Consider the following 23,863-nt stretch of genomic DNA (forward strand, 5'->3'; position numbering starts at 1 on the left):
GTGTGTTAAAGCAACGAAACACAACTACACATGATTATGAAGATAGAAGATGTTGGTTTAATGATGTCCTTAAACTGAATCAATTATCTGTTTAAACTGGAATCACTGAGGCATAGTAAAGGAGGAGTAGGAATAGAGTGTTTAATAAAGGGATCTAGTCACGTGATGAAGCCGTGTGAGGACCTGAGGCTGCTTCATAAATGCTAAGCCCTTCACAGATCCAGTTACCAGAGGACAGGACAAGCTTTTAAAGACTGAATGTCACACCGGCCCTTCTCAGAAGTTCCCTGTACATCTTGTATGAAAACAATGTGCTTGATAAAACAGGCATCACTACTAAACTGTGAAAAAAACTGTAAAATTTACAGTAAAAAACGCAGATGTGGTTGCCAGAGCTTTATCATAAAATGTGGTAACAGTGTTTTGAGATATTTGACAGATTGAATTTGTAATTTTCTGTAAAAATTAGTATTTAGTTAACTGATATAATGTTAATAAACCAACCTAGTGAACTATTAAAATTAGTGCTGTCAAACAGGTAATCATGATTAATCGCATCCAAAAGAGTATACACAACACACATAAGCCCAAAATTATTCATACCCCTGGCAAATTCTGACTTAAAGTTACTTTTATTCAACCAGATTTTCTTTTTTGACTGGAAATGGCACAGGCTTCTCCCAAAAGATAATAAAACTATGTAAAAGAGGCATCATTGTGGAAAAAAATATTTCATGTTTGTTAAAGTGGCCTGTCCAAAATTATTTATACCCTTTGCAAACTGTCACAGTCTATGGGAAAATCCAAAGTTCTATATCATTCCAAGTAGTCAAAGCTGTTCTAAAGCATCCTAATTACCCTGATTCATTGGGAACAGCTGTTTTAATCAACTCAACAGGTGGAAAACAGCTCTCTGCTGTTGGTTTTTAAAGGACCTGCGGCTGCGCATTGTGACTGCTCACAAGTCAGCAAAGGGCTATTAGACCATATCTAAATGTTTTGAAGTTCCAGTGGCTACAGTGCATAGTATTAAAATGCTTTATATAAAAAATTGTATAAAAAACACAAGACGTTCTGCACTGTGAAAAATCTCAGAGGACATTGTTGGAAGCCAAAAGTGACACCTGTGCTGGCCAGGAGGATAGTGAGAAAGGTAAAAATGAATCAGGATGAATCTGGGCTCTGCTGGTGGCAACATCTCAAGGCAGACAGTCCAACGGACACTGCACACTGCTGGGTTACACAAACGCAGACCAAGGAGGACACCACTTCTCCAGATAAGGCACACAAAAACCTGCTTGGCCTTTGCAAATGCTCATCTGGACAAAGAAGAAGACTTCTGGTTTTCTGTTTTATGGTCAGATGAAACAAAAATTGAATTGTTTGGCCACAATGATGTAGCCTTCATTTGGTGTAAAAAGGAGAAGCCTTCAACCCTAAGAACACCATCCCCACTGTCAAACATGGTGGTGGGAACATAATGTTTTGGGGGTGTTTTTCAGCCGGTGGACCAAGGAACCTAATCACAGTAAACGGCACCATGAAAAAGGAGCAATACATCAAAATTCTCAACAACAACATCAGGCAGTCTGCAGAGAATCATGGCCTTGGGCACCAGTGGACATTTCCGCATGACAACGACCCAAAACACACAGCAAAAGTGGTGAAGAAATGGTTAGCAGACAAAAACATTAATGTTTTGCAGTGGCCCAGACAGAGTCTTTTTTCAGTATTTTACAGATAATTATGATCATTTTTACAGTGTACTATTGATCATAGATAGACACTGAAACATACTAGTTTATTTTACTCATTTTAAACTTGACAGAAATGCACTATACATCTATTTACCTACTGGTCATGTAAATTTCATTCTTTATTTCATTTTGTTGTTTTGGTATGATTTTTGGTGTTTTTGTGCTGAACCGAATCACTGGGGATTGAGTTGTTGGGTCAAGTTGTGCTTGATTTTCCGCCCTGGAGAACAGTGACTCATACTTGAAAATCTGGCTTCTCTTTGGTGCGATGAATCTGTCAGCATAATGCTAAAGAAGCTTCTGGCTTTTTTAGAGTGGAAATTTACAACTCTAGCAAGTCATCAACATAGCTTTTGATTAAGATAAACCATTTGTTGGCTCACCTCTTAGATATGGCACTGTTTTTTTTTTAAATTACACTGTCTATTATATAGCTTCATCTTTCAAAGGCTTTCAGATCTTTTCAGACATGCTTTATCTGCTGCAGGGATTTGAGTTGTTAGATTAGACAGCATTAATTCAGATTTGCTTTGCGTGAAAAATGTTTAACTTGACTTTAAGCTCCTCATGGTGTTATTGTTGGTTGTTTTACACCACAACAATTAATTTAGTTTCCAAGTGGATGGCGATAACGGCTAAACAAAAAAGAAACAACATAATATATAAGGTATAAATGCACATAATTGTATAAATTAGACCAAATTTAAGATCCCATGAGCTCTCAAATCTCATTTGAGGCCATTTATATACAAACGTTCCATTTACTTGTGGAAGGAAACTGTGAAAAAGAAGTGTGCTTAATTGTACTGAATGTATACGTTTTCTTTCAAAAAAATAAATAAAATTATAATTAACACATAAACACTGTATTTTACACACTGAAGTACACTTAAAATATGCACTGTAATAATGTCAAATTAAAAGTTTTAATTTAAATTACATTTAAACCATTGTTTTAATAATATATTGTTGTGCTTTAAGTACAGTTGAGGTCAAAAGTTTACATACACCTTGCAGAATATGCGAAATGTTAATTATTTTACCAAAATAAGAGGGATCATACAAAATGCATGTTATTTTTTATTTAGCTCTGACCTGAATAAGATATTTCACATAAAAGACATTTACATATAGTCCACAAGAGAAAATAATCACTGAATTTACGACTGAATTAAATGACCCTGTTGATTCTTAATACTGTGTTGTAACCTGAATAATCCACAGCCGTTTTTTTTTTTTTTTTTTTTTTGTGTAGTTATAGTTGTTAACATTATGCATAAAATACTATCATCTGAGCTTAACTTGTATTGAACCCGGAATATTCTTTTAACTGAACACAAAGGCAAAATGAGTTTTGTGAGCTCCAGTGGAGGGGAATATTATTCTGCTCTGTTATTTCTTTAATCCCTGGTCATTAAACCAAGTATTAATAAAATAATAAAAGGAGTCAGAGGTTGTTCGGGGTCTAGCAGGACGCCTCAGAGCCAGATACTTGTGATGTCTGCTGGCTGTACTGTACTCCGGACTGGATCTTTTCGCCATAATCATCCGCTGTGATTAGCAAAGCCTTGTGCTATGACTGATGCTGTATAAATAGCTCATCCTGCATTTGGGCTGATCCGGCCCCTAATGCCCCGACTTTGTTCTCATGTCTGCTATCCGGTGAAGTAAAGGGGCCGGCAGGAACCCATCCTATGAGCCTTAACCCATCCAGAAGAGTCAGGGACAGTGTTTGAAGAAGGTCACAGTGCATTGAGTTTGAGGTGGATTGACAGGGAGCTATCGAGGGCTCAGATATGGAGGTTATTGGAGAGCAGGAGGAGCGTTTGGTGGGTTGTGAAAAGGTGGCTGAGGAAGGTTTACGGGAGGAGGATGTAGATGAGGTTCTGAAGTCTCTGAATGAAGGTTTGGAGGAGCGAGTGGACGCCATGCGCTGTCAGGTGAAGATCACCACACGTCACAACCTGCAGCTCCGTGTGGCCAACTACACAGCACGAGATGTCTATGTGCGGCTACTCGGCCACGGAGATCGCGTCTCAGGAACCGGTATGGAAGCTTCCAAAATCCTGCTGAAATTATGATTTACTAGTGTTGTTGGTGATTGTAAAGGTGGACTAGATGTGAGATTATTCCTACTTCATTTCTTGATTGAATAGCAATTTTGTGCCATTCTGAAAACTTAAAGGGATGCTTCATCCCAAAATGAATTAATATTGTTAGTATTAGTATTATTAAATCATAGTAGTAGTCTTAGTAATAGTATTAGTACTACTAAGCATTAGTATTATTAGTATTACTAAGCAGTAGTATTCTTGGCATTAGTAGTAGTATTACTAAGCTTTAGTATTTTAGTAATAGTATTAGCATTACCAATCATTAGTATTCTTTACATTAGTATTAGTATCAGTATTAATAATCATTAGTATTCTTAGTATTATACTTACTAAGCAGTAACGTTCTTAACAGTAATAGTATGGTTACTAAGTGTTTACTAAGTGCATTTTAGTATTCGTGTTATTAAGCAGTAGTATTCGTAGTATTAGTATTAATACGCATTAGTAGTCTTAGTAATAGTATAAGTATTACCAATCATTAGTATTATTAGGATATGTATTAGTACTACTAAGCATTAGTATTCTTGTTAATAGTATTAGCATTACCAATCATTAGTATTCTTTGTATTAATAATAGTAACAGTAATTATAATACTAAGAATACTAATGCTTATTAACACTAAGCAGTAGTATTCCTAGCATTAGTAGTAGTATTAATAAGCATAGGTATTTTTAGTATTAGTATTACTAAACAGTAGTATTCTTAGTATTAGTATTGCCAAGCATTAGTAGTCTTAGTTATAACATAAGTATTACCAATCATTAGTATTAAGTATTTGACAGACTTATCATTTCTAAACACTTGACTCTACTGACAATAACATACTACATAAACATACTACAACTTGCAATATGATTTTGAATTAAAGGGATAGTTTATTTAAAAAAGAAAATTCTGTCACCATGTTTTTCCAAATTTGTTTTTCCTTGTTTTTCCGAATTTCCTTCTTCTGATGAGCACAAAAGAAGGTATTTTAAAGAATGTTACAGTTGACGGTACCCATTGACTTCCATAGTATTTGTTGCTCTTTTTTTTGCTTGAAAGTAGGATATTTGTTTTTCTAGATTATGAAAGTCAATTGATATCGTCAACTGTTTAGTTACAAACATTCTTCAAAATATCTTCTTTTGTGTTCAGGCGCGGAAAGAAACTCACAAAGGTTTGGAATGATTTGAGGGTGAGTTAATGATGAGAATTTGTATTTTTGGGTGAACTGTCCCTTTAAGTGATGGCACAGCCAGAATGTCTAAGTCATATTGCAGGCAAAAAAATAAAAATAAAAAATTCATGCACCTGTCAAGTGTGAGATTTTGAGCTTTTTGGTGTTTCATAAAGTTTTTTTTTTTTTTTCCAGACTAGTGGAAAGAAAACATCCAAAAGACACTGTTAAGTGTTTCTTTTATAGCACTGTATCTATTTGTGTCAATAGATTTAAATTACAATACATTACATTTTACATATTTACAATACAGAGTTTTTTCTCCTACACTGAGCCATAAATCTCAACTTCAGTAGCACTTACACACACCAAACTTTACATTTTTATTCCTGACAATATCCTGAAGGTTTTTACTGAGGGATTTGTTCATATATAATTTGCTTGATTTATACAACATTTTATTCCCCCAAAAACTGTTAAAAAGTCGTTTTCTGCCTTTTCTAAGTATGAATTATGGAGTGACAAAATGAGATACCCAAAATTCCCTCTGTAAATAGCTTTGAATCGAATTTTAAAAATAAATAAATAAATAAGAATTTTGAAACTGATTTCATCCAGTGTTTAGATTTTTTGTACTAGAAATGTTTGCAAATTAGCGCATATTTTTGTAATACAAAACATGTTTGCAAGTTACAATGTAATCAATTAACTGAGTAAGGTGGTAACTATTAGTTAATTTTTTTTACCCAATTCACCTGCATTTGCCTTAAATGATGATATGTATTAATTTATAAATGTGTTAATAGTTTCTTCTTGCATTTTATAACTAAAATAAAGTTGTATGTTCTCAGAAACTAAAATTAGTAAAATGAGTAAAATTGACTAAAATGGGTGGATGTAACATGAAATATTTGTATTTATTTATTAATTTATTTATTTAATAAAAAAATAAATTATGACAATTTTTTAATGGAGATATAAATGTGAGTGATTGGGTAATAAAATGAAATGATAACTCTTTTCCAGATAAGTGGTAAATGAATGAACAGTTGTTGTTTCAAATAAAAGCATTCAGAGGCATTCACTTTTTATTCAATTTTCTGTGATTGTTACATAGAACAATTTTCTTGAGAAAATGAAAAATCTAGTTCTTTGTACTGTGCTGGTATGACACATCATAGGACGAGGGCATGTCAACTTTTGTTAAATGACATTGTTCACTTTTCTTGTTCATTTTCTGCCTTTTACATTCTTTAAGAAAAGCCCCTCAGATTTAGTTATTGTTGCATCTGACTGTTGCCATGGTAGCCACAATGGTCTGTTGCTAGTGACGACTGTTGCCTCCTCCTGGGCTAAATGGCTCTTTATGTGTCGCTATGGTGACATCTTCTCTTTGCCCATATGTCTGCATCTACTCACGTAAGTGTGTTTCTGTACAAGATGTTCAATAGATAACTCATGATTATCCAATTAGTTTGACTAATCTTACATTTCATGAACTGTTAAGTGACTGTCAATGCTGATGCGCTGAAATCTGGTACATCCAGTCAATGATGGATTATTTAATTACAGAGTGTAGAATTAATGCTTTTTATCCAATAATCCAGTTTTCATCTGAAGAGACATGAATTATTTTGTGATAGTATGTTAAATGTCATTGTGAAATGAGAGGATGGTTACGTCAGATGACATTGCAGAGCTCTGTGTGTGTTAGAGAATAGTTGCATGGAGAAGCACTGACGTCACTGACAACTTAGCTGGGAGACTCGTCTTAATCCACACTAGGCAGGCAGCTGGGTCTATATTTAGACCGGACTTGCCCAAAGAACACAGGCTGCAGCCGTGCCTTTCAACTGCTGGATAAACACACATACAGCTTATACACAAAAAGAGCAATATTTAAATGATTTATTTATGTATTTATTTATATTTTATTGAATTTAATTTTGTACTTTATTTTAAAATACTATATATATATAAGAAAATAAAAGGAAAGGAAAGGAAAGGAAAGGAAAGGACGTGTGGCCAATTATGTTGACCCATACTTGGAATTTGTGCTCTGCATTTAACCCATCCAAGTGTATGTATATATATACAGTACAGACCAAAAGTTTGGACACACCTTCTCATTCAGGTGTGTCCAAACTTTTGGTCTGTACTGTAGATATGAATTCAACTGAAAAAACTTGTGAAAAATATCTTACAGGTGGTCAAATAGCAAATAGTGGAGCTCTGCAGCCACCTACTGGTAAAAGTTATTTGTAGTTGCTTTTTTTTTACTTTTAAAACTGGATTTTCCAAAAGATGGGCAAAAATCTTACACTAAACCATGTGAAATTATCCATGTTATCCCCATGAATTAAAGTTAGAAATGTGGGTCTTTTATAAAGTGAATTTTACATAAAAAAAGCAGTTTTTGTATAAAAACCCATTTAAAAAAAATGTATTTATTAATTTATATATATTTAAAAAATATCACTAACCCACTGAAAACTGCACAAATGGCACTAAATTACTAAAATGTCTCTTTGAAAATATCTTTTTGTGCCAAATCTGTTATATGTGAGATGTTTTTTTTAATGCAAAAATGTACTTATAAATATTATTGTCAGTGAGTATTCTTATTAATCATTAATATTCGTATCGGTATTACTAAATCATTATTATTCCTATTAGTATTAATAATGTTATTACTAAGCATTAGTATTCTTAGTATTAGTTCATTAGTTCATTAACAGTATTTGTATGATCAATTAGTTTTCTTACTATTAGTATTATTATTACTAAGTATTAGCATTCTTAGCATTAGTTTTAGTAGTAGTGTTACTACACATTAGTATTATCAGTAATAGTATTAGTATTACAATCATTAGCATTCTTCGTATTAGTATTACTAAGCATTGATATTCTTAGTATTAGCATTGCTAAATAATAAGTATTGGCATTCTTAGCATTACTATTAGTATTATTATTACTAAGCATTAGCATTCTTAGCATTAGTAGCAGTATTGCTTAGCATTAGTATTTTTAGTATTGGTATTAGTAGCAGTGTTACTAGGCATTAGTATTATGAGTAATAGTATTACTAATTATTAGTATTATTGAGCATTAGTATTCCTGGTAATAGTATTAGTATTACCAATTGTTAGTATTATTGGTATTAGTATTAGTAGTGGTATAACTAAGCATTAATATCATTAGTAACAGTATTAGTACTAACAATCATTAGCATTATTTCTATTAGTATTACTAGGCATTAGCATTCTTAACATTAGTATTAGTGGTAGTGTTACTAAGCATTAGTATTCTTAGTTATACTATTAGTATTGTCAACCATTAGTATTGTTCATATTAGTATTATTAAGCATTATTATTCTTAATAACAGTATTATTACCAATCAGCATTCTTAGTATTATTTAGTACTTAGTATTATTAGTGTTCGTATTACTAAGCATTAGTGTTCTTAGCATTAGAATTACTAAGCATTAGCAGTAATGTTACTAAGCATTGAAAATTTTAGTAAAACTATTACCAATCATTAGTATTATTAGTATTAATATTACTATGCATGAGTATTCATAGCAGTAGTATTATTAGTAGTGTTACTAAGCATTATATATGTTATATAACAGATGACTGCAAAATCAAAAAGTAAGTAAACTTTACAGTCTATTCATTCTAATGGTGATAATGGGGACATGGAATTTTTTTTTTTTTTTTTTTAGATTTTCACATATATAGATTTGGAAAAGATTTGAAATGTTTTATTTAAAAAGCTCTTTCTCTTTCCGCACTTAAAAAAGTTACAAATCAATCAAATACTATGACTACGTCCAATTCCACAGTGTTTCTTTATAATGACCCTGTACGTCCCTCAGGGAAATGTTGAAATATCTGTGAAAAATGAATCTTAAAGGGACAGTTTAACCAAAAATAAACATTCTGTCATCATTTATTCAGGAGATATTTTGAAGAATGTGTGTAAACAGTTTCTGGTCCCCATATTATTTTTTCCCATTCTATGGGAATCAATGACTACTATCAACTGTTCGGTTACTAACATTCTTCAGAATATTATCTATTGTGTTCAGCAGAAGAAAGAAACATATACAGGCTTGGAACAACTTGAAAGTGAATTAAAGGGGTCATATGGTGTTGTGTTGTAATGTGTTTATGCAGTTTGAGGTTAAAAAAAAATATTTTCCACATACTGTACATTTTTGTTGCTCCTCTCTGCCCTACCTTTCTAAAACGCTTCGATTTTTACAAAGTTCATCGTTGATGGAAACCAAGATGTTCTCTAATTGGCCAGCTATCCGATGCATTGTGATTGGCTGAAAACCTCAATCGTGTGAAGGAAATGTTACCCTCTTTATCATATTGTGAATGTGATGCTGTTTCGTGGTGCAACGAGACAGAAACAATAAAACCCATTATAAACGAGGCATTTGTTGCATCCAGTGTTTGTTGCGTCGCACCACGTAAACATAACACCATGCTTGCATTTGCAATCGTAGAATGAGAAACAACAAGCACTACTCTACACTGCTCAAAACTTGCGTTTGAATAGTCATTATTACATTTTATAAATATGCAAACTTACTTACAGTCCGTCAGTCAAAAGTGCAGACCGTCCTTGCAACTTGCCCCACTTTATAGCCTTAACCCTTTGTGTACAGCTGGCACTGTAAGCTGCTCTGCCAGGTTCAGGAAACAGTCCTCTGTGAAATGCGCATCACCCACATGAATATTTGCATTGTTCTGTTCCGGAACAGTGTTGTAAATATAACTTAACCACTGATTTCTAGTTGTATCCTAGTTTGCTTTAGCAACGAAACACTCTGCATCTCCACAACATGGCAGCTGCAAAACTATCACAGCCGGTAAAAGTTACACCTTCTTTCTTTCCATATACATATGGGCAATGTTATGCAAATCTACTCACCCCATGACGTGGACCAGTGGGGCGTATTTGAACAAGCAATTTTAGGGGGGTATGGCTGAGTCTTAACTTTTATAATAAATATCTCTTTGGTTTTAAGACTTTAGGCTTTGCAACTTTACAGATCGTATCTATGCACAAACAGCTTGTAACACTCCAAAGACATAGGAAAAATAAAACCTCATCATATGACCTCTTTAATGATGACAAAATGTTAATTTTTTGGATGAACTATCCCTTTAACTGTGAATTTTCAGTGATTAACACAACCTATTTTTAACTCCACAGGACTCTCAGCTTTGAAAGACTCAGTTCATCTGTCCCCGCTGAAACCGTCGGTCACTCCTGAGGAGGTGGAGTTGGAAGAGAGGGAAAACCACGTTCAGGAAAGACGCGAAGACGAGGCAGCCAACAGGACGAGAGCGGATGAGGAAAGGAGAGAGATACACGTAGACAATGAAGATGAAGCATGTGCTGCACTCACCATATCTGACACAGCGTACAGCCCGTGTGCCAGCATGGTGCCCACGCCGGTGGAAGAGAGCCAGGGTGGCCTAGACCTGCTGTTTCAGAGTCCCGCGCGTCTGCTAAAGGAGCTGCACGCTGACCCGGAAATGCAGGTGGAGCTCCAGGCCGAGAGGGAGAGGGAGCTAGCCAGAGAGGCGTATCGTCAGTCGCTGTGCAGCCCGTCGAGTGGACGCCAGCAGATGCAGGCCTGCCTACGCAGTGCCGCCCGTCTGGTGGTGATGGCCACCGGCCTCCTCATGATTCTGCTTCCTCTCCTCCTCGTGCTGCTGGAGTCGGACCTGGACATCTCATTCTTGCATGACATCCGGCAGACGCCCGAGTTTGAGCAGTTCCACTACGAGTACTACTGCCCCCTGCGCCGCTGGTTCCTCTGCAAACTGGAAATCATGACGGAGCAGCTCTGGGGCGACTAAGGGGGACTACAGGGAACGGGGGCGGGAATATAATGGACAGGACAGGACAGGTTTGCTCTACTACATCACATGATTTATTCATTCATCTTTCGCGGATCACGCCAATACATTCTCGTAGCAGTACTGGAGGCAGTTTCCTAACGGTAACGCTGTAGTTGTCTAGTGTTTTAGCCGTAGCGTTAGACAGCGGACAGCAGCAAGGGCCTTTAAATGGTTCAATCAGCTTCATTAAAGGTGTATGACAAGCACAGCCTCGGTAGAAATGCATTGGAACATCATACATTTCAAAAAAGATGATGGATATGTATGCTTTTTCAAGATTTTCATTCATTTCACCTGCCTGTTGTCATAAACCTGAAAAAGAGTCAGTCAGGGTCCAAAATTAACTTTTTAATGTTTCTTTAGCAGCAAATCAGCATCTTAGAATGATTTCTGAAGGTTCATGAGTAATAATGAGATGACTTGAATCTGTTTGATTCAGTTATAATCAGCAAGGGTCTCTGTTTCAACGTGTTCGGTTATACAACCAGCCAACTGGCCTTTAAAACGTATCCACCAAAGCCAATACTGATTCACATTAGATGCTTGCCAAAGTTAATTTTGGACCCTGAAGCCGGTTTGAGTGTGGAACCCTGTATAAAGTCATATGAAGAGTCCATTTCAAATGATTGATGTCTTTGACTCAATCAACCTCCATAATAACACAAATAATGCACGTCAAAATGTAGAAGAGGCACAGGCAGGTAAAGAGCTCAGACCCGCTTCCCTAAATCAAGACTTATTTTCTTAAAAATCTAATCACAGCCATTAAAACGAGCAGATTCTGACCTCATAACACTGTATTGGAATAAAACTTTGCCTCTTGCAGAGCAACACACACACACACACACACACACACACAGATATGAGAGAGAGGGCAAGCTATACATGCTAAAACTTAATATCTGTTTTTAAAATTTTATACATTTTTATGTGACGCTTACAGTTACTTATATTTTTCAGCAAGAAAAGCTTAAGTTATCTTATTTAAACTGATTTACACTAAAATGTAGGTGGTATAGAAGTGAAATATTTTATTATCACCAACAATTTACCTTAAAATGCTGTGCTGTGTTTTTTATATAGAATAGCACAAACTATAAAACGTTTTTTTCCTCAGATTTCCAGATGTCATGAGCAGATGTAACAGCAGGTTGCTAGTACATTTGAGAGGCTCTTATGAAACTGATCACTGTAATCACACAACATACATAAACACAAAATACATAACCGAGATGCATGAAAACGCCACAAATCCAAATATTACACATATTGAAAGAACATACGTGTTGTGTCAATATCATTATGGGGAAGTCATAAGATTGAATGTATTCAAACTATAAAACTGCAGATAATAAAATTTAGTTTACAAACTTAGTCCATTTGGCCCAAAGAGTTGTCAATGGAAAATCACATTTTATTTGCACACCTGGCTTTTCTTTATAGATATTTTTTTAATGCAGGCTGTTTTGAATGGAAGATTGTTTCTGCCACAGGATAAAATAAATTAAAAGGTAACTGCAACTTTTTACCTTACTTTTCTGACTTTTTTTCTCATATTTTTTTCTCATAGTTCATATCTCATAAATTATAATTGCAAATGAGATCTAAAAACGTAAATTTGTGGAAAAGAGTCTGAATTGTGAGATACTGTATAAACAAATTTGAAGAAAAGAGTCTGAATTGGAAGATGCAAATTTGAGGAAAAATTTTGAGATAAAAACTAATTTGAAGAAAAGAGTATGAATTGTGAGATATAAACTAGCAAATTTGAGGAACAGAGTCTGAATTGTGAGCTATAAACTCGCAAAGAGTCTGAATTTGAAGATACAAATTCGCAAATTTGACGGAAAAGACTGAATTGTGAGATGCAAACAAAATTTGTAGAAAAGAGTTTGAATTGGAAGATACAAATTTGCAAATTTGAGGAAAAATTGTGAATCGTGGTATATAAACTAATTTGAAGAAAAGAGTATGAGTTGTGAGATATAAACTAGCAAATTTGAGAAATAGAGTTTGAATTGTGAGACATAAATTTGCAATTGTGAGAAGAAAAGAGTCTGAATTGTGAGACATAAACTCATAAATTTGAGGAAAAAGAGTCTGAATTGTGAGACATAAACTCATAAATTTGAGGAAAAAGAGTCTGAATTGTGAGACATAAATTTGCAATTGTGAGAAGAAAAGAGTCTGAATTGTGAGACATAAACTCGCAAATTTGAGGAAAAAGAGTCTGAATTGTGAGACATAAATTTGCAATTGTGAGAAGAAAAGAGTCTGAATTGTGAGACATAAACTCGCAAATTTGAGGAAAAAGAGTCTGAATTGTGAGACATAAATTTGCAATTGTGAGAAGAAAAGAGTCTGAATTGTGAGACATAAACTCGCAAATTTGAGGAAAAAGAGTCTGAATTGTGAGACATAAATTTGCAATTGTGAGAAGAAAAGAGTCTGAATTGTGAGACATAAACTCGCAAATTTGAGGAAAAAGAGTCTGAATTGTGAGACATAAATTTGCAATTGTGAGAAGAAAAGAGTCTGAATTGTGAGACATAAACTCGCAAATTTGAGGAAAAAGAGTCTGAATTGTGAGACATAAATTTGCAATTGTGAGAAGAAAAGAGTCTGAATTGTGAGACATAAACTCGCAAATTTGAGGAAAAAGAGTCTGAATTGTGAGACATAAATTTGCAATTGTGAGAAGAAAAGAGTCTGAATTGTGAGACATAAACTCATAAATTTGAGGAAAAAGAGTCTGAATTGTGAGACATAAACTCGCAAATTTGAGGAAAAAGAGTCTGAATTGTGAGACATAAATTTGCAATTGTGAGAAGAAAAGAGTCTGAATTGTGAGACATAAACTCGCAAATTTGAGGAAAAAGACTCTGAATTGTGAGACATAAATTTGCAATTGTGAGAAGAAAAGAGTCTGAATTGTGAGACATAAACTCGCAAATTTGAGGAAAAAGACTCTGAATTGTGAGACATAAATTTGCAATTGTGAGTAGAAAAGAGTCTTAAATTGTGAGATATAAACTCACACATTTGAGGAAAAAGAGTCTGAATTGTGAGAAATAAATTTGCAGTTGTGAGAAGAAAAGTCCAAGCTGTGAGGTATAAACTCTCAAATTTGAAGGAAAAGAGTGGATTGGGTGATATGAACACAAATTTAAGGAAAAGAGTCTGAGTTGGGAGACATAAATTCGCAATTGTGAGAAGACAAGTCAAAAATGTGAGATATAGACTTGCAAATTTGAGGAAAATAGTCTGAAATGTGAGATATAAACTTGCAAATTTGAAGGAAAAGAGTCTGAATTGGCGATATAAACTAGCACATTTGAGGGAAACGTGAATTGGGATAAATATATATACATATATACAAATTTAAGGAAAAGAGTCTGAAATGTGAGATATAGACAAAATTTTAATAATAATTGTCTTTTTATTTTTTTTTTTATTTAACGGCGGTATTACATTGCAAAATGTAAATTCAAAACTCTGAGGAAAAACCTGAATTGGTATATAAACACCACTATTTATTTATTTGAATTCTGTGGCAGAAAAAAAAAAAAAAGCTTCCATAGCTTTGCTTCTATAATCAGTGAAGGGTTGCAGTCATTCATGCAGAGCACAACTTGATTATCATTACTATATATATATATTTTGGATTGCATTGATTGAATCATGAAATGTGTTTTCGTTCCGGTTTAACTTCCCTTTGGATCTCATGTTCACAGCGCAGCACATTAACTAATCGAATTAACACGGCTACTTGTGATGCAAATCTGATGTGACGTCACATCTGTTGCTGAGGTGATAGCAAAAGGGCTAATGACACATTTCTGTCGATGCATCACGCTGTAGTTTGAACTCAGTTCAACATGAACCCCCGATCACTGATATTTACCGTCTAACAGCAGGTGGCGCTCTCAGGAACGAATGTCAAATACTGAAGGATCTTTAAAAAGCTCTTTATTTTCTGATAGAAAAAGAAAACAAAACAAATATGCATATTCGCATACAGGCATTTATATGGCTACGTTACCACAAAGTAAATATTTGATTGCTATTGTATGTTATTTGTGGCTCATTGTGTGGTTGATGTTCATGCAGACTCATATTTATTCAACATTGCAAATGCGCATCATCAAATCACGATCACAATAACTCAACATACTGCATACGCCTGTGATTCAGTCAGTATTCATCAATGTAAATGAATAGATCTTTTTATGATATATCATGAAGATATATATATTTTTAATCACATACTGTATACACTACTAGTCAAAAACTTAGACACACCTAACTAAATGTATGTCATGGTTTTTAATATCAATTGATAATTAATATTAATTAATATGCAAGGTTACCATGTATTCATAGAGCTTTATACTATTAATTCATACTGATATTTAAAAATATATACATTTTAGGTTTATATCGAGTATCTTTAACTACTACTTACATGCTTTTACATTGTACTTCAATGCAAAAAATGCTTTTCTTACTTAATTTGTTGTCTTGTTTCCAGCCAAAAATATCAAATTTTTTTTATTTTGTAGGCGAGTAAAATTTTTCTTGTTTTCAAAAAAAAAAAAAAGTCAAAATTAAGTGAGTTTTTGTTTAGAACAAGCTAAATAATCTTATATCAAACAGAAAACAAGATTATTTTTCTTACCCCGTTGGCAGATTATTTAGCTTGTTTCAAGTGAAAACACACTTAATTTTAACTTGTTTTTTCTAAAACCAAAACAATTTGTACTCGTCTAAAAAAATCCTTTTTGATTTAAGAATTTTTTTTGATATTTTTGGCTGGAAACAAGACAAAAAATCTAAGTAAGAAAAGCAGTGCTGTGTTAAATTTAAAAAAATACCTGCATATAAGACCAAATGAGCACAACATAATTTTTATGTTTCTTTTGTGTTATTTCTTAGTTTTAATAACTATTATTTTACTCAGAAAAGGTGTGTCCAAGCTTTTTTCTAATAGTGTAATCGTCCACATACACTGAATATAAATGTGTACATTAAAACACTGACTAGTTCTCTTTGAGTTTCACACTTTTGCATGTATAACGTCTGTAAATACTGTGAAAAGAAACCATCATTCTCATTTCTCACGTGTCTGACCTTGTGTATCCAGCTAGCTCATCTAAGTCTTACTTGTATATGATCATAGGACTATGAAAAGGACATGAAGGCTTTTTTTTTCCTTTTGTCGCGTTCAGGTTTCTCTGGACTTTCAGCTCAGGGTTGAGTCATATTTATTGATGGATTCATAAAGCACCCGAAAACTGAAATACAACATTCATGCTTAGTTCTGATGCTGCTGTCAGTGTCGTAGTTCTCATTGTAATAAAACCATGACATAAGTGAAAAAGTGTAGATAATAGCTAGTCATGCTTTGTGCTTTAATGTGTGTTATCATGACCAATAAAAGCAGAGAAGCAGAGGCCACTTTCAATCAAACTGCTGTGCTTCAGTGACATATAGACTGTGATCTTCATTTATTTTATGCACTGTAAAAAAACTAAATAATTTGTTGAGTCAACTTAAAATAGTTTGTTACCTTGCTGTCTTAAAATTTTAAGTTCAGTCAGCTCAAATATGTTTAGTCAACTTGAAATGTTGTTGTACTAAGAGACAACTTAGATATTTGAGTTGACTTAACAAACAATTTGGTTGGTTAAACTTTAATGCTGGCTAACTTACCTGGCTGCCTTAATAATTTTATGTTGAATCAACTCAAATATTTAAGTTGTCACTTAGTGCAATTTTAGTGCAACTCAATTTTTCAAGTTCAAGTTCACTGAACTTAATATTTTAAGGCAGCCAGGCAACTTACCCAGCATTAAAGTTTAACTAACCAAATTTTTTTTGTTAAGTCAACTTAAATATCTAAGTTGTCTCTTAGCACAACTTAACATTTCAAGTTGACTATACTTATTTGAGCTGACTGAACTTAAAATTTTAAGGCAGCCAGGTTACAAATTGTGTTATGTCGAACAAATAGTTTTTACAGTGTGGGAGGCAATGGCAGGTTGATTGAATTTGTCCATTAACCTGAACATCTCTTATCGTATATCGTAGTGTGGCAAAAATATAGATGTCCAAACTCATTTTAATTGGCCAGAGGGTGAACATATTTCATATAGCATTCAGAAATGTCATGCACTGAATTTGTGTTTGTTTTTGTAGCCTTGCTATTTTGTTGCATGATGGGACAGCAAAAATAATTTAACCGAATCCTTTGTTTTGTCTCATATGTTTGGTAGAACTGTGATTTTATTTGCCTTACAAATCTCAACATTGATAGAAATGGAAATTCAAAAGGCTTTTTATTCTAGCATTTGTTAACTGAACGACTTAATTTCCACATTTTCAATCCTGTTTTGGTAAATTGCAAAATTGTAACATATGTTAAATGAAATGTTTATGGTGAATTTTTACAAATCCTGTCAGAAATTTCATATCAGGGTCATACAATACCCCCAAATCAAAATGTTTTGCTAAATATTATTATGAATTATTAGTATTAAGGAAAAGCGCCTATATAACATATTGTGAAAATAAACATTGTGTAGTATTTCTACATCATCGTAGTGTTTATGGTTAAAAAATCTCAGCATTTTGTTTGTGGACAGCATGGTTTTCATTGCTCTCATTACAGTTATGTCAATATAATGAGACTACTCATTGAGAATAATGAGAATTACAAACAAGATCAAATGAAAACATCCGGATGCATTACAGTAATGAGGATTTGTCCTTAAGGAAATGTCCTTAATTGTCATGAAAATACTGTCACAATGCAAAAAAAAAATAAAAAAAATCTTAATGGGCCTATAAATAATGTAAAATATATTGTATTTATTTCTATGTGTTTAATATGACTGGAAAAGTCAAATTGAACCCTTTGGATGACAGTACAGAGTCTGTTAATTGTATATGCTGTGATTAAAATCAATTGTCTATTGAGGAAACCAAAAAAAAACTGAAGAAAAAATGCAACATTCACTAATTATTTTGAGATCTTGATTAGAGTTTTGTGTTTGAAATACCCAGATGATTCATACATAACATGGCCAAACATGAAAACCACCCATTGCCCTTTAAAAACTGATAATTATATGGTAGAAAAGAATATATGCAAATTAACTGAACATCTGGAAAATGCTTGTACATGTTTGTTTTGTTTTTTTAGAGGTTTGAGATCTTTTTGAGAGTCTGGTGATTTCACGGCATATGTGAAATGTGTTTTGTTTGCATGTTTAGCAGCATTACTAATGTTTCAGTTTTAAACAGTCTGTCATTTGATTTCAAAATACAACTCTGGGAGTATCAGAAAAAAATCAGTTCCTAGATTCACTGGGAATCGCCTTATTAAATTTGTAAAGTGATTTTTGATTGTTTATATGTTCAAAAAAAATGAATTGTTTTATATGTTAGTACTGCCACAATAAAACTGGAGTGAAAACATTGCAATCTTTATTTTCGCTTACTAAGATTTGAAATGCAAAGCAACATTTTTTAAATGCAACACATTTCTGATAGATGCAAACAGTGAAATGAGCTTGAAACGAAGACATGAAAAAAAATTACAAATAAAACATTAGCATTCAGATATTACTGACTTTGTCATTCATATAATTGTGAACAGATTTAACATAAATGTTTAATATAATATACAGAATATAATGCTACATATATGTAGTGAGCATTAAAAGCAAAGTTTGCTGTTGTGAAATGTATAAATCAATAATAATATCCACAAAAGCTTGACAATCTGTTTTAAAAAGTGTCAGAGGTGAAGTTTTAAGCACTTAGCAAAAATATATTATTATTATTATTATTATTATTTTTTTTTTTTTAAATATATATATATATACAGTATCTCACAAAAGTGAGTACACCTCTCACATTTTAGCAACCATTTTAGTATATCTTCTCAAGGGACAATACCATAGAAATGAAACTTGGATATATTTTAGAGTAGTCAATGTGCAGCTTGTATAGCAGTATAGATTTACTGTCCCCTGAAAATAACTCAACATACAGTCATTATTGTCAAAATAGCTGACAACAAAAGTGAGTACACCCTAAGTGATAACAGCAGTATGTTGTTTAACCATGCAAAGCCACATGTCCTATCATGTTTATGTTTTTATCTGCTTGACAGGACCATACAAAGTTGTGTATCTTGTATTAGACCAATTACAATTAGGTGCTTTAAGTACAATTCTCTCATACTGACCACTGGATGTTCAACATGGCATCTCATGGCAAAGAACTCTCTGAGGATTTGAGAATTAGAATTGTTGCTCTCCACAAAGATGGCCAAGACTATTAGAGGTTCAGTAACACCCTGAAACTGAGTTACACTACAGTGGTCAGGGTTACACTACAGTGGTCAGGGTCATACAGAGGTTTTCCAAGATGGGTTCCAATCGGAACAGGCCTTGCAAGGGTCGATCAACCAAGTTGAGCACTAGTTCTGTGTGTCAGGTGCAGAACCTGGCTTCAAAAAAACAGATGCATGAGTGCTGCCAGCATTGCTTTAAAGCAAGAGTGTCAAACTCAGTTCCTGGAGGGCCGCTGCCCTGCAGAGTTTTGTTCCAACCCTGTTCAAACACACATACTATGCAGTTTTCAATTAAGCCTGAAGGACTTGATTAGTTGGATCAGGTATGTTTAATTAGGGTTGCATCTAAACTCTGCAGGGCTGCGGCCCTCCAGGACCAGAGTTCGACACCCCTGCTTTAAAGGTTGCAGAAGTAGAAGGTCAGCTTGTCAGTGCTCAGACCATACGCCGCACACTGCAACAACTTTTTGCATAGGCGTTGTCCCAGAAGGAAGCCTCATCTGAAGCTGGCTCACAAGAAAGCATGCAAACAGTTTGCTGAAGACAACCAAGAGCATGAATTACTGGAACCATGTCCTGTGGTCTGATGAGACTATAAGATAAACTTGTTTGGCTCAGATGGTGTCCAGCATGTGTGGCGATGCCCTGGTGAGGTGTACCAAGAAAATTGTGTCTACAGTCAAGCATGGTGGTGGCATCATGGTCTGGGGCTGCATGAGTGCTGCTGGTTCTGGGGAGCTGCAGTTCATTGAGGGAAACATGGATTCCATTATGTACTGTACATTCTGAAGCAGAACATGATGCCTTCCCTCCAGAAACTAGGCTGACAGCAGTTTTCCAACATGATAACGACCCCAAACACACCACCAAGCTGACATCTGCCTTGCTGAGGAAGCTGGAGGTGAAGGTGATGGGGTAGCCAAGTATGTCTCCAGACCTGAACCCTATTAAGCACCTGTGGGTCCCTTGAAAAGATATACTAAAATGGTTGCTGAAATGTGAGGGGTAGACTCACTTTTGTGACATACTGTATAAATTAAGCTACAAGCCATACGAAATGCTTTGGAACAAGCATCAACTTCCAGTTCTTATTTAACAAATCGTTTGTTTGGTCCACAGATTCAGAGTTCTACTTCTAGAATGTTTAATTCTACCTGACAAACAGACAGTTTCACATTATTTTAATCGATTTTTTCACATACCACACACATACTCACTCACTTTTCAATGACCGTGTAACACCTTAGAGAACTATTACTCCTTTTCATTAAGCTAAAGGAAGTTTTTATGTAATAAATAAAGGGCAAGGTGCAGCATATTGAACCCTGTTCACTTCATAGGCTACCAATAATCATCTGTAATACAGAAGCTGTAAAAATTCAGGGCAGTTAAAGGCAATGCATGACACACAGTAATCTGCTTCAACAAGTGACTCATCGTTTCAAAAAATCAGAGATAGTCCTCAGGACAATACAAAGTTGAATTTCTCAGCAGCAGTTTGGGTTGGACATCTTCTTGTTGTGATTTCCAGACAGTTTGGCCACTGATACGGGCTCCTTGTACTCATCAGCGTGCTTCGTCACCTCTCTGAAGTGCAGAAGAGAGAAATTTTTCAACATGTAACACCTTCTCATGTATTCACAAATCCAAGTGTTGAGTTTTAAATATATTAGGCTAATATGTAAGTATAATGCTGGGAATTCGGTAACAGTAGGTGTGGGCAATGAATCATATTTTATTTTCAACTATGATTTTGTCTTCCAATGATTATAAAAATGAAATTCGATACAATAAATTAATAAGATTATCAGCTTCACAACGTTGGTGTTCTGTCTCATTATAAATCCTTTTTACCTCTCCCTAAGTGCTTATTTATTTTGACCAGATTTATTTTATTTTTTTATTTTTTTATATTATTCATTAAATGTGTATACAGTGCTGCTTGAAAGTTTATGAACCCTTTAGAATTTTCTATATATCTGCATAAATGTGAACCAAAACATCATCAGATTTTCATGTAAGTCCTGAAAGTAGACAAAGAGAACCCAATTAAACAAGTGAGAAACATATTTGCTATCCAGTGTTACATATCTGTGCATTGCAAAGGTATGTGAATCTTTGCTTTCAGTATCTGGTATGAGCCCCTTTTGCTGCAGTAACTAAAGGTAAAGTTTCTTGTAAATGCTGATGAGTCCTGCACAATAACATGTAGGAGTTTTAGCCCAATCCTTAGTGCAGAACCACTTAAACTGTGATGTTGGTGGGTTTCCTTCTATGAACTGCTTGTTTAGGTCCTTCCACAACATTTAATAGGTCTGTATTTTGACACAGCCATTCCAAAACATTAACTCTGCTCTTCTTTAAACATTCTTTGGTAGAATGACTTCTTGAGAATGTGCTTGAGGTTGTTGTCTTGCTGCATGACCCACATTCTCTTGAGACTCTGTTCTTAAAGAGATGTCCTGATGATTTCCTTTAGAATTTGCTGGTATAATTCAGAATTCATTGTTTCATCAACGATGACAGGCTGTACTGGCTGAGATGCAGCAAAACAGGCCCAAGCCATGTTACTACCACCATCATGTTTCACAGATGGGATAATATTCTTAAAGGAACACTCCACTTTTTTTGGAAATAGGCTCATTCTCCAACTCCCCCCCGAGTTAATACGTTGATTTTTACCGTTTTGAAATTCATTCAGCCGTTCATCACTTTTAGCATAGCTTAGCATAGATCATTGAATCCTGTTAGACCAATAGCATCGCGTTCAAAAATGACCAACGAGTTTCCATATTTGTTGTATTTAAAACTTGACTCTTCTGTAGTTATATCGTGTACTAAGACCGGTGGAAATGCAAAGCTGCGAGTTTCTAGGCTGATAAGATTAGGAACTACACTTCCATTCCGGCGTAATAGTTGAGGAAGTTTCCTGCCGTAATATGGCCGAAGCAGGCGGAGTATTATCAGAAATGAGTTCCCAGCTAGTTTAGCATTTGCACATGTGCTGCGTGGTATTATTGCTCCTGCTTCAGCCTTATTACGGCAGCAAACTTCCTTGACTATTACGCCGGAATGGGAGTGTAGTTCCTAATCTTATCGGCCTAGAAAATGGAAGCTTTGCACCGCTTTGCAATTAAAGATTTCCACCGGTCTTAGTACACGATATAACTACAGAAGAGTCAAGTTTTAAATAGGACAAATAACGAAACTCGTTGGTCATTTTTGAACGCGATGCTATTGGTCTAATAGGATTCAATGATCTATGCTAAGCTATGCTAAAAGTGATATCGCCAGAACAGGAGAATGGCTGAATGGATTTCAAAACGGTAAAACTCAACTTATTAACTCGGGGGGAGTTGGAGAATGAGCCTATTTCCAAAAAAAGTGGAGTGTTCCTTTAAGCTGGAATGCAGTGTGTTCTATTCTCTAAAAATAATAGCTTTTCATTTAAACCAATAAGTTCAATTTTGGTTTCATCCATCCATTAAACAGTTCTCCAATAGTCATCTAGCTCGTCCACATGATCTTTAGCAAGCAATTTTCTTTTTGGAAAACAGTGGCTTTTTTTTTGCAACTCTGCCATGTGCACCATTGGATGCTCAATGTTCTCCTGATGATGGACTCATGAACATTAACATTAGCCAATGTGAGAAATATCTTTAGTTTCTTAGAAGTTACCCTGGGAACTTTTGCAACCTCACAGACTATTACGCGTTCTGCTTTGGAGTGATTTTTGTTGGTCGACCATGTGATGGAAATTTTTATTTAATGGTCTTAGAATACGTTATAAAAAGGTACGTTCAATAAAGGCTTGTTCAGAAAAGCGCAGACTAAGGATGCTCAGATCAAAGACCATGTCTCCATGATTAAAGAATCTATACTTACCCAAAAAGTGCTTAAAACAGTAGAACTAAGTCATATGACAAACCAATGACCAGATCAGTATAACCAATTACAGTGAAGAAGACTTGAGTCATATTGATTTTTACTCAACTACAAGGTATAAATGTACATGTATCTTTCTGTTCAGGAGTCTCTCTTGGTTGTTGTGACCAGTGGGCTCCCGGCCGTGAATAAAACTTTCATTCCTGCAAAGAGCAACTTGGGAGTGGTGTCTAGTAAATTCTGCGCAGCTGAGAAATAGGAGTACTAAAGATTCTACACTCAAAAGACCACCGCAAAGACAGTGATAGTGTTGGAAGACTATAGAGCCGTCCTCGGGCTGAGGTAACAGCGTACAGCTGAGAAGGGCGGTGAGAGTGTATAGATGCTAAAGACCTGTGTGCTCATGTGTGATTGAGGTAGTGATAGTAGCTTCTTGACGGGACGCCGTCACCATACTTCTGGGAAGTATTGGATTATATACGTATTCGAGGAATTCAGGGAATTAGCTCGATATACTGTAGTTCTTTGGATTGTATTTGAAGTATTCAGGGAATTCAGGGAATTAGCCCGAGATACTGTAGTTATTATATTAAAATTGTAGTTGTTTGAGTTGTCTGTGGTGAAGTCAGATTAGCATTGGAAATTTCCACGGCAACCAC

At 34.7% G+C, this 23,863-nt stretch overlaps 2 protein-coding genes across 3 annotated transcripts in view; one reads left to right on the plus strand and one right to left on the minus strand.

Annotated features, from left to right (window-relative positions):
* frmd3 (FERM domain containing 3) overlaps positions 1-11,213 on the plus strand; it is a 91,797-nt gene extending 80,584 nt beyond the window's left edge. The window contains exons 14-15 of one of the 2 annotated variants that reach the window (XM_073818514.1): positions 1,503-1,505; positions 10,263-11,213. In XM_073818514.1, coding sequence (XP_073674615.1) covers positions 1,503-1,505; positions 10,263-10,915 — 656 coding nt within the window. In that variant the 3' untranslated portion in view covers positions 10,916-11,213. The remainder of the gene's footprint in view (positions 1-1,502; positions 1,506-10,262) is intronic. The other variant, XM_073818513.1, reaches the window with a different exon arrangement.
* A 254-nt stretch (positions 11,214-11,467) lies between these two features.
* Positions 11,468-23,863, minus strand: part of rasef (RAS and EF-hand domain containing) — a 39,793-nt gene continuing 27,397 nt past the window's right edge. The window contains exon 17 of the mRNA XM_073818512.1: positions 11,468-20,906. Within this exon, the coding sequence (XP_073674613.1) occupies positions 20,807-20,906 (100 nt within the window). The 3' untranslated portion in view covers positions 11,468-20,806. The remainder of the gene's footprint in view (positions 20,907-23,863) is intronic.

The sequence above is a fragment of the Garra rufa genome, chromosome 15 (genome assembly GCF_049309525.1).
Source record: "Garra rufa chromosome 15, GarRuf1.0, whole genome shotgun sequence".
NCBI lineage: Eukaryota > Metazoa > Chordata > Actinopteri > Cypriniformes > Cyprinidae > Garra > Garra rufa.